Source organism: Meriones unguiculatus, chromosome 14 (genome assembly GCF_030254825.1).
Source record: "Meriones unguiculatus strain TT.TT164.6M chromosome 14, Bangor_MerUng_6.1, whole genome shotgun sequence".
NCBI lineage: Eukaryota > Metazoa > Chordata > Mammalia > Rodentia > Muridae > Meriones > Meriones unguiculatus.
The window spans coordinates 38,397,539-38,411,329 of NC_083361.1; the positions used below are offsets into that span (position 1 = coordinate 38,397,539).

The 13,791-nt window shown below is 45.1% G+C and overlaps 1 protein-coding gene across 8 annotated transcripts in view; it reads left to right on the top strand.

Annotated features, from left to right (window-relative positions):
- The window catches only part of Nav2 (neuron navigator 2), a 348,443-nt gene that overhangs the window by 200,837 nt on the left and 133,815 nt on the right, over positions 1–13,791 (top strand). For 6 of the 8 annotated variants that reach the window (XM_060367213.1, XM_060367205.1, XM_060367207.1 and 3 more), the window contains 3 exons: positions 2,163–2,275; positions 6,032–6,140; positions 7,964–8,353. In XM_060367213.1, the coding sequence (XP_060223196.1) occupies positions 2,163–2,275; positions 6,032–6,140; positions 7,964–8,353 (612 nt within the window). The remainder of the gene's footprint in view (positions 1–2,162; positions 2,276–6,031; positions 6,141–7,963; positions 8,354–13,791) is intronic. The other 2 variants (XM_060367206.1, XM_060367210.1) reach the window with 1 other exon arrangement.

Sequence of the window (13,791 nt, forward strand, 5' to 3'; positions counted from 1 at the left end):
CCGCTGCTCAGCCCCAGCAGGTGGCGCCCCACGAGACTGAGCTCAGCATTCCCAGACGCAGCCAGCCAGCCAGCCAGCCAGCCATCTAGCCACCCACCAACCTATCCATCTTTCCATCCCTCCTTCCTTCCTTTCTTCCTTTCTCCTTTCCTCCCTCCTCTCCTTCCTTCCACTGGATGAAGGCAGAAATTCACGTGGTTTCTTGTATGGAATCACCCAAATTACAAAGTTATTTTTATTAATTTTAATTATGTGTACATGGGTGAAGATGTGCATGTGAATGTAGGTGTCTGTGAAGGCCAGAGGCATCAGAGCCCCTGGATCTGGGGTTACAGGTAATCATGAGCCACTTGTGGGTGCTGGATATTAAACTTGGGGCCTCAGCAAGAGAAGTATGCGTTCTTTTTTAATTTTAATTTTTTTATATTAATTACACTTTATTCACTTTGTATCCCAGCTGAAGTATGCATTCTTAATTGCTGAGCTCTCTCTACAGCCCCAAAGTCTCACAAATTTTAAGTACTTGGGTAATTTGCATATCTTTGATTCCAACACTCAGGAGTAGAGGTGGGCAGATCTTTGAGTTCAAGGTCAGCCTGGTCTACAGAGTGAGTTCTAGTACAGTCAGAACCATGTAGAGAGACCCCCATTGAGAGAGAGAGAAAATTTAATTTAAAAAATACTATGTAAACCTTTAGCAGTACATTTATAGTCTAGTTGTATACCTGCCTGACTTCTTTTTAAAGATTTATTTATTATGTATGCAGTGGTCTGCATGTACACCTGCACACGAGAAGAGGACACCAGATCTCATTATAATGGTTGTGAGATACCATGTGGTTGCTGGGAATTGAACTCATGACCTCTGGAAGAACAGCCAGGGCACTTAATCTCTGAGCCATCTCTCCAGCTCTGACTTTCATTTATAATATTTGAGCTAGAGGTGTTTTAGGGCATTTGTAAGTCCTGACAAAGCTTCAGACTCTGGCTGTGCGGTAAACAAGAACACTGGGCTAAGGATAGACCTTTAAAAGGGGTAGCTGTGGGAACGAGGAGTAGATGGCTTCAGCTGGAGAGAAAAAGAAAAAACAGCAGTGAGTGGTTTGAAGTTACCAGCTTATCTCCCACAGTACATCTATATTTTTGGCACATTCTTATTGGGTGGGGCTATTGCTCTATACTAGAAGGTGCTAGAATACATGCAATGCATGCACAAGGCCCATGCAGGAGAGACAGAAGGTTAGTGGGGAGAGGGGTCACTGAGGTCTTTTTAGACTACTTCTTGCTGGATAGGTATGTTGAGTTCCTTGAAGTCCAGTCTTCCTCTCAGCAGGAAATCTTCAACTTCTTGTCTCTTTTCTCTCCACCACTTGATAAACTAACAACAGCAGGAGGAGGAACCAGCAGGAGGAACAGCCCTGTCTCCTTTCTTCAAGCACTGGTCTTTTTATACCCTCTCTAGAGGTTCCCCCCCCCCCCAGAATTAAATTATCTTCAGCTGGCAGAATCACACCCTGCCAGAGCATGAGGCAATCGTAGGTAATGGCTGTGGACAATCTGAAGCAGCCCTGTATCCCACACCTGGGATTATAACAAAAACATGTTCACATAACACAACTGTGTTTTTAAAGACACCAAAATTCTTACTACAAAAGGGCGTGAAGGAAGGGTTGGGAAAGTGCACATTTCAGTCATGTGTTGAAATCACAGTCAATGAGATCTTTCATGTCAGAGGATCTGAGCTGTGAATCAGAAAGCTGGAGGGCAGACACAGCTGCTTGGCACCTACTCCTGACCTCCTCATACTGTTCAGAGCATTTGGGGGGAAAGGGATTGTCAGCGGAGTCTTCTTTATGCTTTGCTTGCTGGTGCTGAGGTTACCTACCCATTGCTTTTTGATATAAATTTGAATGTCCAAACCACCCAATAAATACTGTGTGTACATGTGTCTGGTTGGACTCTCCTTGAGAAATGGCTCCTTTTGGGCTTTGAATACTTCATCTTTCCGAGTTCAGTTGAGTTCCCCACGCGTGGCTGTTGAATTATTTAGACTCAATCTTCTGGCCAGTTCTATTCCACAGCCTTAGCAGGCCATTGCCAGTGGCTCAGATGTGATGGTTGCCACTCTTGATGATTGTGTTTGCTCTGATTTGTATGTAAAGGTCCCAGACGGACACCGAAGGGAATGTCACTGCCGAGTCCAGCTCAGCAGGCGTGAGCCTGGAACCCAGCCACTTCACCAAGAGTGGGCAGCCTGCTCTGGAGGAGCTCACGGGTAAGTATGGGCCCTGGACTGTGTGGTGGCTGGTGAGGAGGACCTCGTGAAGCACCTGCTAGGTAGGCTTCCACAGCAATGCAGAAGCCAAGCAGAGGCAAAAATGCTCTCTTCCGTTGTTTATTTCTTCTCTTTCTCCCTTTTCTCACTCACAACCTTTTCATTCCTTCCCAGAACTGTTACTAAATCTCTTACTTGTAAGTGCATACCATATTTGGACCCAGGACTACTTTAGTGCTTAACTTTTTTTTTCTAGACAGGGTTTCTCTGTCCTAGACTCCCTTGGTCTTGAACTCACGAAGTTCTGCCTGCCTCTGCCTCCTGAGTGCTGCACCTAAAAGTGTGCACCACATAAAAGCGTGTGCCACCTCACCAGGCTTAGTGCTTAACTTTGAGTCATGCTGCTTGCCCTTCATATGAAGTTGCTTTTTGACCAAAAAAAAAAAAATCTAAAATAGTGGATTTGTTTTCAGTTTTATGAAAGCCCAAATTAAAAACATATTTTCATTTTTTTGCCATTAACCAAAGAGATCATGACATGTAGGACTAGAGTGATGGCTCAGCAGTTACCAGCACTTGCTGCTTTCACAGAGGTCCTGGGTTCGATTCCCAGGACCCACTGGTGGCTCACAACCATCCATGACTCTAGTTCCAGGGACCCAATGTTGATGTTGTACCATTGCAGTCCTTGTGTGTGTTCATATGTGGAGTGCATGAATGTGGTCACAAGTGTGTGTGCAGGTGAACACACGTATGTGGAGGCCTGAAGTTGATACCAGGCTCCTCCCACGATCATTCCCCATATTATTTATTGAGACAGTGTCTCCCACCGAACTCAGTGCTCACTGCTTGATTCCAGCTTGTCTAGCTTAGCCAGCTTGTCCCAGGGATCCCCAGCCTCTGCCTCTCAAGTGCTGGGATGATAGACTTGGTTTTTCTGTGAGTCTGTGGGATCCGAGCTCTGGTCGTTATACTTGTACAACAAGCACTTTATTCACTGATTCTCCATCCCACCCACAGTGTAACACGATTGAGGTGATGAAGAAAATCAGAAGTTAGAATTCACTTTGGGTGTGTTCTACCTGTGAGCTCCCCCACCAACCTAACTATGAACTATGAATCTTTTTAAAAAATATAGTTTTAATGTATATGTACATATGTACATTAACCACGTGTGTGCCTAGTGCCTGTGGAGTCCAGAAGAGAGAACTGGATCCCCTGGAACTGGAGTTACAGGTGGTATGAGCTGCCATGTGGGCCCATGTCCTCCGGAAGAACAGCCAGTGCTTTTTGCTGTTAAGACATTTTTCTGGCCTTACTCCCACTCCTACTTTAATTTTTAAAAAATTTTTAAACACTATTTTAATATAATTTATTTATTTTTATTTGATGTGCATCAATGCTTTGCCTGCATGTATATTTGTGTGAGGGTGTCAGATCTTGAAGTTACAGATAGTTGTAAGCTGCCATGTGGGTGCTGGGAATTGAGCCCAAGTTTTTTTGGAAGAACGATCAGTGCTCTTAAGCACTGAGCCATCTCTCCAACCCACCACCCCTCTTTCTAAGGCAAGATTTTATGATGAGATGAGCTAAATAAAATCTCTGCCTCACTGCTGCGCCCAGAGTGATGCAGAGCATTGGTGCATTAGCATCAGTCTTCTGTCGAATAAATGCTGCTAACCTGCAATGAAAGAGGTTGGCAGCCCATGGGGATGATGCAGTCGCATTCCCCTAAGGCTCTTAGAGAAGGTAGGACAGACACATAGACCTTCACTCTGGGTCTGCGGATAGAATCCAGTCTACCATTCATGAAGCCCTAGATTCGATCTCGTGCACCACATAAACCTTGTGGCACACACCTGTAATACCAGCACTGGGGAGATAAAGGCAGAAGGATCAGGAGTTCAAAGTCTCATACACACACATATAAACATGTATGTATGTATGTATGTATGTGTGTATGTGTGTATGTGTGTATGTTCTTTAAACACTTTGGAGGTAAATTCAAGTTTGAGCACAGTTCAGATAAGAGGAAAATGTTTCCCAAATTTCATTGGATTAAAAGAAGTAGAAAACCGAAAACAGCTACACCTTCAGAGTAGACATTTTGCTTTAGTAAATTTCTTTTAAAATAACCACATGGATATCGTTTCTTTACCCCTGCACTCCCGTCACTCCCACTGCCAGGCCAAGGAGCCTGGTACCTATCTCAGGGGGAAAGCTTAATTTTATGGCATTTCTTAGATGACAGTTGTTCCATTAAAAATAGTGGTTGGGAGTTCTACTCAGTGCATAAGGTAAATCCTGCTTGGTCCTGTCACGTGTTCTATTCTGCTACACGGAGATTTCTTTTAAGGTAGAGTTTCTTCCTTGAAAAGAGTTGCAGGCATTTAAAGATCCTTGTGAGTCTCTGATCTAAGCTCTCCTTGAAGTTGCTACAAGGAGGGAAATACTTATTTTTTTTTCTCTTTCAGGTTTCTTTATGTGTAATGAATGTTTTTGCCTGCATGTATGTCTGTATACCATATGAATGCCTGCAGAGGCCAGAAGAGGGAGTCAATTCTCCTTGAACTGGAGTTGTGAGTGGTTGTAAGCTACCATGAGGGTGCTAGGAATCAAACGCAGGTCCTCTGAAAGAGCAGCAAAATGTTTTTAACCGCTTAGCCATCTCTCCTGAACATACTTTCATTTCTTAAATCTTTACTATAGTTATTTCGCCTTTCCTCATCTTCCTGTAAGACCAAATGAAAAAAATGTAGCTAAAGAACTGAAAGCAAGGCCGTCTCGAGAGGCACACAGCTTCTTAGCCTGTCTGTGATGCATTTCTTATGACATTGGGATCGGTGTGAGTTCTACTCAGATGTAGGAATGCAGGTTGCACCTTGCCCTACAGCTCTTCTGCTCCTCAGTGGCTCTTGCTGGCATGTGTCAAGGCTTGTGAAAGGCATTCTGCAAAGAGTGCTGAAAACGATAGCCCATGTGTTCCCCACAACTCTCTTTGGAGACTGGTACTATGGCCATGCTCATTTAAGAGGTCTGGAATTAGAAAGTGAGGAAGACCAACTTCTTCACCACAGACCATACAGCTGCTAGTTAACAGCACACGCTGGAAGCAAGGCGGAGGCAAGCCTTCTGCTGTAGATTATCAGTGACGCACAAACACAGGTGGTTTTGTAAGGTACATGTATAACCCAGAGAAACAAAGGGACATTCGTATTTTCCTATGGGCAGAAAGTGGTCCTGGAGGCATGGTCATCTCTGGCCTACATATCTTCAGAGGAAACCTGCAGAAAAATCTCTTTGGATTTAACCCCTTTATTTGGACATCCATTCATTTGTGCAAATTAAAAGACAGACAGACTGACTAACTGACCTACAAGAATTGATGTATATCCACCTATCCATGCATGCATGTTTCTGCCTATCTATCTATGCATACAGAAAAACAGAAAGACTTACAGGTATCTGTACATACATACATTCATTTGTATATGTTTGCGTGTGTATGCACACACGTGCATGCATGTGTGTATATCCACGCATCTGTATATCATGTATGGATCTATCCATCTATGCACAGTCAGACAAACAGATGGGCATGCAGGTTTCCATCTATGCGTCCATCCATCCATCTACCCATCCGTCCACGTAGTCTCCCAGCCATCCAGAAGCTGCACATAGGTCAGACCTGGTTGCTGTTCTTAAGAACCTCATGGTCTAGTGGAGTTAGACTGATCTTAACCCTTGCTTCTCCAGCAGAAGACCCCGAGGCTCGGCGGCTGCGGACAGTAAAGAACATTGCAGACCTACGGCAGAATTTAGAAGAGACCATGTCCAGTTTGCGGGGAACTCAGGTTACGCACAGGTATGGTAGAGGTGGCTTTCCTCCTGAAAGAGCTTGCCGGTAGTTCACTCTAACTCTGCTTCTCTCCTGCTCACTGTGCCATCCGCAGGGTGGTTTGGTTGAGAGTGAAATAAATAACCTTGTCCCCAAGTGTGTTAGAATTTATAAGAATTCTAGACAACATACAGAAGTGAATAAAGATTGACGTAGACAGCTCAAAGCAGAAGGTTTCTAAGTTCACTGCCCAGAGGAAACTGCCCCGGCTCCATTTAAACTTTATTTTACTTGCATTTTTCAAAACTACAGCAGGCCGTTGGAAGGAACAGGTGAACTGTGTTTGACCCGTGTGACAAACTGAGTAACTTGAATTCCTACCAGGTCTTCTGATACACAACACCGACTGTGTTAGTCATGCCCATGTATGAAAGATGAGGAAACGTGTTTATAACTTCACTCTGCTTAAACTGTGGTTTTGTTGGAAGGGATCTCTGCTTGTTTTCATTGCTCGTGCAGACCATTGAGGATGCAGTGCTGGCACTCCTCTGTGATTTTGGCAGAATGAGGTCTCACAGTTTGTTTTTGGCTTTGAAAATCAAAGAGTCCCAGCTACCCCACTGGGCTCCCAAGGGTTCTCTGTTGCTTCTCTGGTTTCAGTTTCTTTGGTAAATGTATAAAAGGAGGAAATGCAGGGCTTCCCCTGCTGCATCAGTTACTCTTGCTGCAACCTAAGTGACTTTAGGAAAAGAGAAGTTTGCTTTGGTTTTTAGTTGAGGGGATATAATCCATATGGTGGGGAGCTGAGGCATCTGACCACAGTCCGGAAGCAGAGACAGATGAGGGCTGGTGCTCCACTTGCCGTCCGCTTTGTATTCAGCCAGCAGCTCATGGAGTTAATGCCACCCACATTCAGCGAAGGTCCTCCCACCTCATGTCACCCACTCTAGAATCTCCCTCACAGACGTGCCCAGAGGGTTCTCTCCTAGGTGATTCTTGATCCTGTCAGGCTGACAATCAGTACTAACTGTCAAACCCACCACTGTGAGTCTTGGCAGATCAGGGTTAGTTAGCCATTGTGGGTTCTGTCTTCAGGAAAACTTAAGGGTACAAGGGTTGGGCATAAGGGATGGGATGAAAACACCATGGGCCCCCGACTGTGGCAGGAAGTGCCTTCCTAACCCTTCAGGTGTTTGAAGGACTTGGATCCTGATGTTGGGTCCTGTAACTTCATGAGTAAGCGTGATTCTACCATTCCTCTTTGCACCTCATTACCAACATTTACCCTAGAATGTTAGGGAGGGAGGGAAGGAGAGGGGATGTGAAATGTGGTATTAGGAGCACCAGGGCAGGCTGCTGGAGCCAACCTTTAAAGAAATGGTGACAGAGCATTCTGGAACAAGTGGGTCAGAGGGTCCTTTGTCCTTCTTCACGAGCTCAGCATTTTCTCTTTCCTTTCCTGAAATGGAAAGAAGATTCCAGTTTTCTAGCAGAATGAGGCTTTGCAGCTTGCGTTTAGTCAAAGAGTCAGTGAAGAGTATCTTACATGGCATTTTAACCGAGAACATCCCCAGTGGGATTTTCAGAAGGTGTAGGTAAATGCCTCATTTCTTTTTCTGCTTCTTAATAAAGGAACTACACCAGGTGGTACTTGGTACCTGCTGTTTTATCCTGCTTTGTAAATGAGACGTGTTTTTTGTTTGTTTGTTTGTTTTGAGGTTTTTTTTTTGTTTGTTTGTTTTTTGTTTTTTTTTTTTTTTTGTTTTTTTTTTTTTTAGTGCTGAACATTTGAAAACTATTTAGCCTGCAGAGCACATTGGGGACTAACCCCAATGGTTTTATATTTTCAGTACACTAGAAACTACGTTTGACACCAACGTCACCACAGAGATCAGTGGCCGCAGCATCCTCAGCCTGACAGGCAGGCCCACTCCTCTCTCTTGGAGACTCGGCCAGTCCAGCCCCCGGCTCCAGGCAGGAGACGCCCCTTCAATGGGCAATGGGTACCCACCTCGAGCCAGCGCCAGCCGCTTCATCAGTGCTGAAGCAGGCCGCTATGTGTACTCTGCCCCTCTGAGAAGGCAACTGGCCTCTAGGGGCAGCAGCATCTGCCACGTGGATGTCTCGGACAAGGCAGGCGATGAAGTAGACCTGGAAGGCATCAGCATGGATGCCCCTGGCTACATGAGTGATGGGGACGTCCTGAGCAAGAACATCCGGACTGATGATATCACAAGCGGGTAAGTGAACAAATGAGAAGGTCTGGCCTCTCCATCTCTTTTGCATGCTGTGCTAAGGGGTCACTAGAGCTGGTGCTAGCTGCCTCATCTGCAACTGCCAGAGGCTCCATGGTGTCATGGGGAACACTGCTGGGCTGTGATTCAAATAGAGCAAGTAGACAGACTCAGCTGGGGACCGACAAAATTTCACTATGTAAGCATTTCTGCTGCCTGGGTCCCTTACGCCAGCTGTGCTCTGGATAACTGCCTGACTAGCAACCCAGCCTCCCTGGGCTTCTGTGACCTGGCTGTTTCCTTCCTTTCAGGGCTCATGCATTTCCCCTCACCTTCCCACCTTGCTCTCCTCTGCTGCACTTCCTCCCTCCCTCCTCCATTTCCATGACCTCTTTCTAGCTCACCATCTTAACACTGTTTCTGGGCTTGCATTCTGTCTCCTTTGTCCCTGCGGGGCTTCCTCCCACTGCCCATTCCATTTGAAAGAGTGTCTTGTCTAGTGTCCTCACCACATCTGTACCCCATAGTAGGCTCTTTTCAAAGCTTACCACTGTTTAAAGATGCCCTAAGGATGAGTTGGTATAATATGTCTTCCCTCCCCCTCCTCCTGTGCTCTCTTGAGTTCCTAGTGCAGTGTGCCTCAGAGCCTATGGATACCTCTGAATGGCTGAACACGTGGGTGAATGGATAAAGAGAGAGACTGAAGCTCCCTCCTCTGTTGTTCTTCTGTGAATGATGCATGTGAGGCCCTTTCGTAAGCAGCGGAGTGCCTACCCGGTATACGAGGGGGGATGGAGTGGGGAAGGTATTTTATATGTGGCTTCCCTTTGAGGTATGCTGTAAATGTCACTTACATCTCTTTATTTTGCCTCCCTGAGACTTCATCGATTCAGATGACTTGCTCTAAAGTTTTCTAAGGCCATTTTCACCCTTAATGTTCTGGCAATGAAACTTACAGTAAGAAAAGTCAGAGCTAACAAGCATGCATGTTCCTTGTAGACATGAGATGGAGAACTGGTGGTGTTTCTGTGATGCTGGTAATGGCTACAGCCCCCACTGGGTGCCACATACTGAACTGGTACTTACATGTGTTACCTCGATTCATATTACAGAATCCTTAAAGGTAAATGATGTCATAGTCCTTGGCTGGAATTAGAATGGGAGGCAAGATAACTTACAAGTGGTTATGTACCTGTTTAGAGACAGAGCCCAGGGCTACAGAGACAGTCACCAGTTAAGAGCATGCACAATTCTTCCTAAGGACCCAAGTTCAATTCCCAGTACCCATGTTAGGCAGCTTACAACCACCTGTAACTCCACCTCCAAAGGATCCATCTCCTCAACCTCTGTGGGTGCTTCCACTTGCTTACACACTCAGACATATAATTAAAAAGATATGATTAAAACAAAAAAGCTGGGTGGTGATGGTGCATGCCTTTAATCCCAGTCCTTTGGAGGCTGAGGCAGGCATATGTCTGTGAGTTCAGGGCCAGCCTAGTCTACAAAGTGAGTTCCAGGACTACACAGAGAAACTCTTGTCTCATAAAACCAAGAGAGAGAGAGAGAGAGAGGGAGGGAGGGAGGGAGGGAGGGGTAGGCTGGGCCCAGGGAAGGCAGTTCCAGAGCCTACTTTAACCTGACTGGTGACACACCAGTGTGCTCTACTGGCGCTACACCATCTTGCCATCACCCTGTTGCTGTGCTGAAATAGTACGACTGCTCTTCTTTTTATTATTGTTACTTTGTGCGAGTCTTTTGTCTGCATATATACATCTATGTACAATGTGTATTCCTGGTGCCTGCAAAGGTCAGAAAAGGACCTTGGACCCCCTATTACAGGTGGTTGTGAGCCATCCACAAAGGATGCTGAGAAGCAAACTTAAGTCCTTGGAGAGCAGCCAGTGCCTTTAACCACTGAGCCATCTCTCCAACCACAACTACAAACAGGCATAGGTGTAGATCTGGAGAGGTGGTTGAGTGGGTTAGGGTAATTGCTGGAGGACCTGAGTTCAAATCCCAGCACCAACATAAAAAATTAAATTAAATTAAAATAAAAAAAAACTGGTCATGGCTTTGTGAGCTTAACTTGGTGCTGTGGGGGAGTAAAAGGAAAGAGCCTCACAGAGCCTTGGTATCTACCATCCTACCTCGGGGCTCAGTAAGAGAGTGTCACTCAGAGAATGACAGAGCAGACACCTGACACTGTCATTTGCACAGCTATGTATTCTCTCTCTCTCTCTCTCTCTCTCTCTCTGCCTCTCTCTGTCCCTCTCTCACACATACACACACATGCAGGAAGATATTGAACATGAAAAACTTTTAATAGAAAAATTTAAAGCATAGTCACAGAGGTGTTTGGATTTTGTGCTGAAGTTGGGACCATTTTAGGTGGTAAAATCTTCTAAACCAAGAGCTACTGATTTCTTACTTAACAAATTTCTCCCATCCAGAATGGCTGAAAATGCCAATGCCCTGATAAACAGTTTGGCATAGTCTGGCCAAGTCGGCATCACTGTGTGTCTCTAGCTTTTCATCAACACTGAACACAGTCATATATACTATAATAAAGCTGAAGAGCACACAATTTAATCTTTTACTATTGTTTAGGTGATTTGGGGGCCCAGCACAGATGACCTCGAGTTGGTCATCTTGATATATGAGCCCACATCCTGGTTCCTCTGAGATGTCTGTATCCTGTGACAAAAAGCTACTTTCTTGGTATTGCTGGGTAGTGGATTGAGTTAGATAGAGTGTTAGCAGTGTCCACAAGGTGGAGACATGTTCTAGGGAGAAGCCCTAGTTTCCTTGGCTGTCTGAAAGGTGCAAATGATTGCACTGGCTTTGAGAAGCTCATACTTTCTGCCTGTGAGATGGGGCTTAGAGGGAGTGCAGACGAGTAAGCACACCCCTGTGTTTGGAACCCAAGACTTCTGTCCTTTCTTTCATTTTGCTTTCTACTGTAGGAATTTTCAAACGAGAAAAGGCAGCCTAGGTTTAATGCTCTTTCTACTGGAAACATCCTAGAATAGAACACTTCCTAAGCCTGCCTCCATCTTTGAAAACACATACAGGGTTTTGCTGTGAGGACAAGTTAGCAGATCGACTTTACATGCCCAGTACAGGGCAAGCCACTTAATGTCTGTCTAACCTGCTTCTTTTTCTTTACACAAACTGACACAGTTGTGAGTATCAGGACTGGCTGCTTTTTCTGCTCTCCAGAGCCGGCGCACTAAGTTATTTTTGAGGCAACAGATAGAGTGGACAGATAGAAAGGAAGAGAAACTCCATCAAAGGTTTAAGCCCCGCCCAGCTCTTCTGTGATGTCAAGCATGCCATCTAAATTCCCTAAACTCTGCAGTTACCAGATGCACATTTTAGTCTTCTAGTTAGACCTCTCTCTGAGGTTGTATCCTGTTACAGATGCTTATCTAACAAAGACACAACATTTCCACTAGGATCTAGATATCCTGTGAGCCTGCAACATCCGGGTATTTGGAAGCAATGCATTGACAAGCTGGTATCCAGCTGTTCCTTTGGCTTCGGGGAAGCACATCCTCAGCCTTGTTGTCTGGGAAATTTTCCTCAGGTTAGAAGCTCGTTTAGGAAGATGTTTGAAAAAAGTTGACAGCAAATGTATATGGAAATGTGCTATGGAAGTAAGGTCTGGTTCCTGAAAACCTGTGGCTATGTTTTAAATGATGCTGGATCCTGGCTTGGTGTAGAAGCTGCTTTTCATGCATAGCTCATGCTCTGTGTGTGTGTGCACCTGAACCTGACATCACCACATCATTGTGGAGTCTAGTTAAGAGTTGTGTGGGCACAGCATTTGTCTCTCTGTGTGTTTATTACACTCCCATTGCTTCTTCTATCTGATAAATCGGGCATTTGCCATAATAGAAAATAAATTAAAGTGACAGATGAAGGAGTCTCTTAGCAAATATTGAGTCAGTGCTGTGCTCAGATTCTAAAACTTCAGAGTGCCTTGTGGCACAGAATAAAATTATAAGGGCAGACTTAGCATCCATATGTTTTGAAGGATTTTTTTTTTCTTTTTCAAAGGCAGCACTGGGTTGTATAATCTTCTGAAGTGTAAATATACATCCCTTCCTGGAAACACAAAACAAAACAGCCATTTAAACTTAACCTCAAAAGCTCCTGCTCTAAGAACCTTTAGTGTCTTCTGTAGCCTTTAAAAATGGCTCTGAACTGAACATAGAAAACTCAGTGGTTTACCCCTCTAACTCCGTGACTTATCCAGCTATGGCCCCTCACACAGTCTGCACTTCCCTGCCTCTGTTTGGGCCACATGTGCCATTGACAAAAGCTGAGTCCTGTGTCTGCAGTGCTCTGTGCTTGGCACATGGCACCTCTCCTTGTAGCTCCTTTCCCCAGCCAGCCTGTCTGGCTGTGCTGAAGAACACCACCCCGTACACATGTCCGCTAGCAGAGGTCTGCTCTGTGGTTCTGTTGGCCCTGTCTCATCCCTGAACAATCAGGTAAGCCTTTCTCATGTAAATGTTTGAGGAATGGCTGGTGTCCCATAGCATGGACTAAGAACAATGAGACCAGAAATTCAATCCCTGTTCTACCAAATGAACTGGAACAAATTCATAATATAGAAAATTAGAGATAGAGATAATATTGAAAACTAGTGCTTGGCACCTGACAAAGAGTCAGGGGTGTTCAAGTACAGATATGCATGGAAACAAAAGCATAAATGAGCCTGTGTGTTTTCTCCATAGAAGTGTCTAGGGGGAGGATAGTACCTATCACTTTCCTAAGTGCAGAGATGAGCACATAGTAGGCATTTAATGTTTTATGACTGTTTACGGTGGCCACTGTGGCAGCACCTTGGGCTTGTGAAAATTTGTCCCCATCATTCAGTGGTCCTGGTCACTGAACACCTAGAGGAAGCCAGCTTGGCCTGTGGAGTCATCTAGTGGCCAGTGGGTATGTTGGTGTGGCCCCACTGCTTTTGAGTGGCACCGTCATGTTGAGGTGGTGGTACTGAGGGCAAAGAGGTTGTTCTTCCAGCATGGGAGAGAAAGCAATGCTTCCAGCAGTCTGGTCTTCAGCGGTGACATCCGTCTATACAGGATGTTTCTGCTTCTGGGCATCGCCTACATGAGCAATATCTTGACTTCCCCTCCTCTGTTAGGGCAAGGTCTCTTCTTGTTCTCTCAGGTTATCTGAGACTGGAAGTGTCAGTGCTAGCCATGGTAGTGCTACCTTAGAGTTACTCTGCATGTGCCTGTTACTGAGTGGCTGTGATATGTATTCACATACCCACACATAGAAGGGAGGTTATAGAGGGGAACAAAACCATACCTGAACAAAACCATGCTCTGAAGAGTAAGGTCAAATCTGTCTTGAATGCTCATACACCTTTATTGGTTGACACAATGGCAGTTCCACAGTAAACAGTTCATAAATGAATGAGTGCT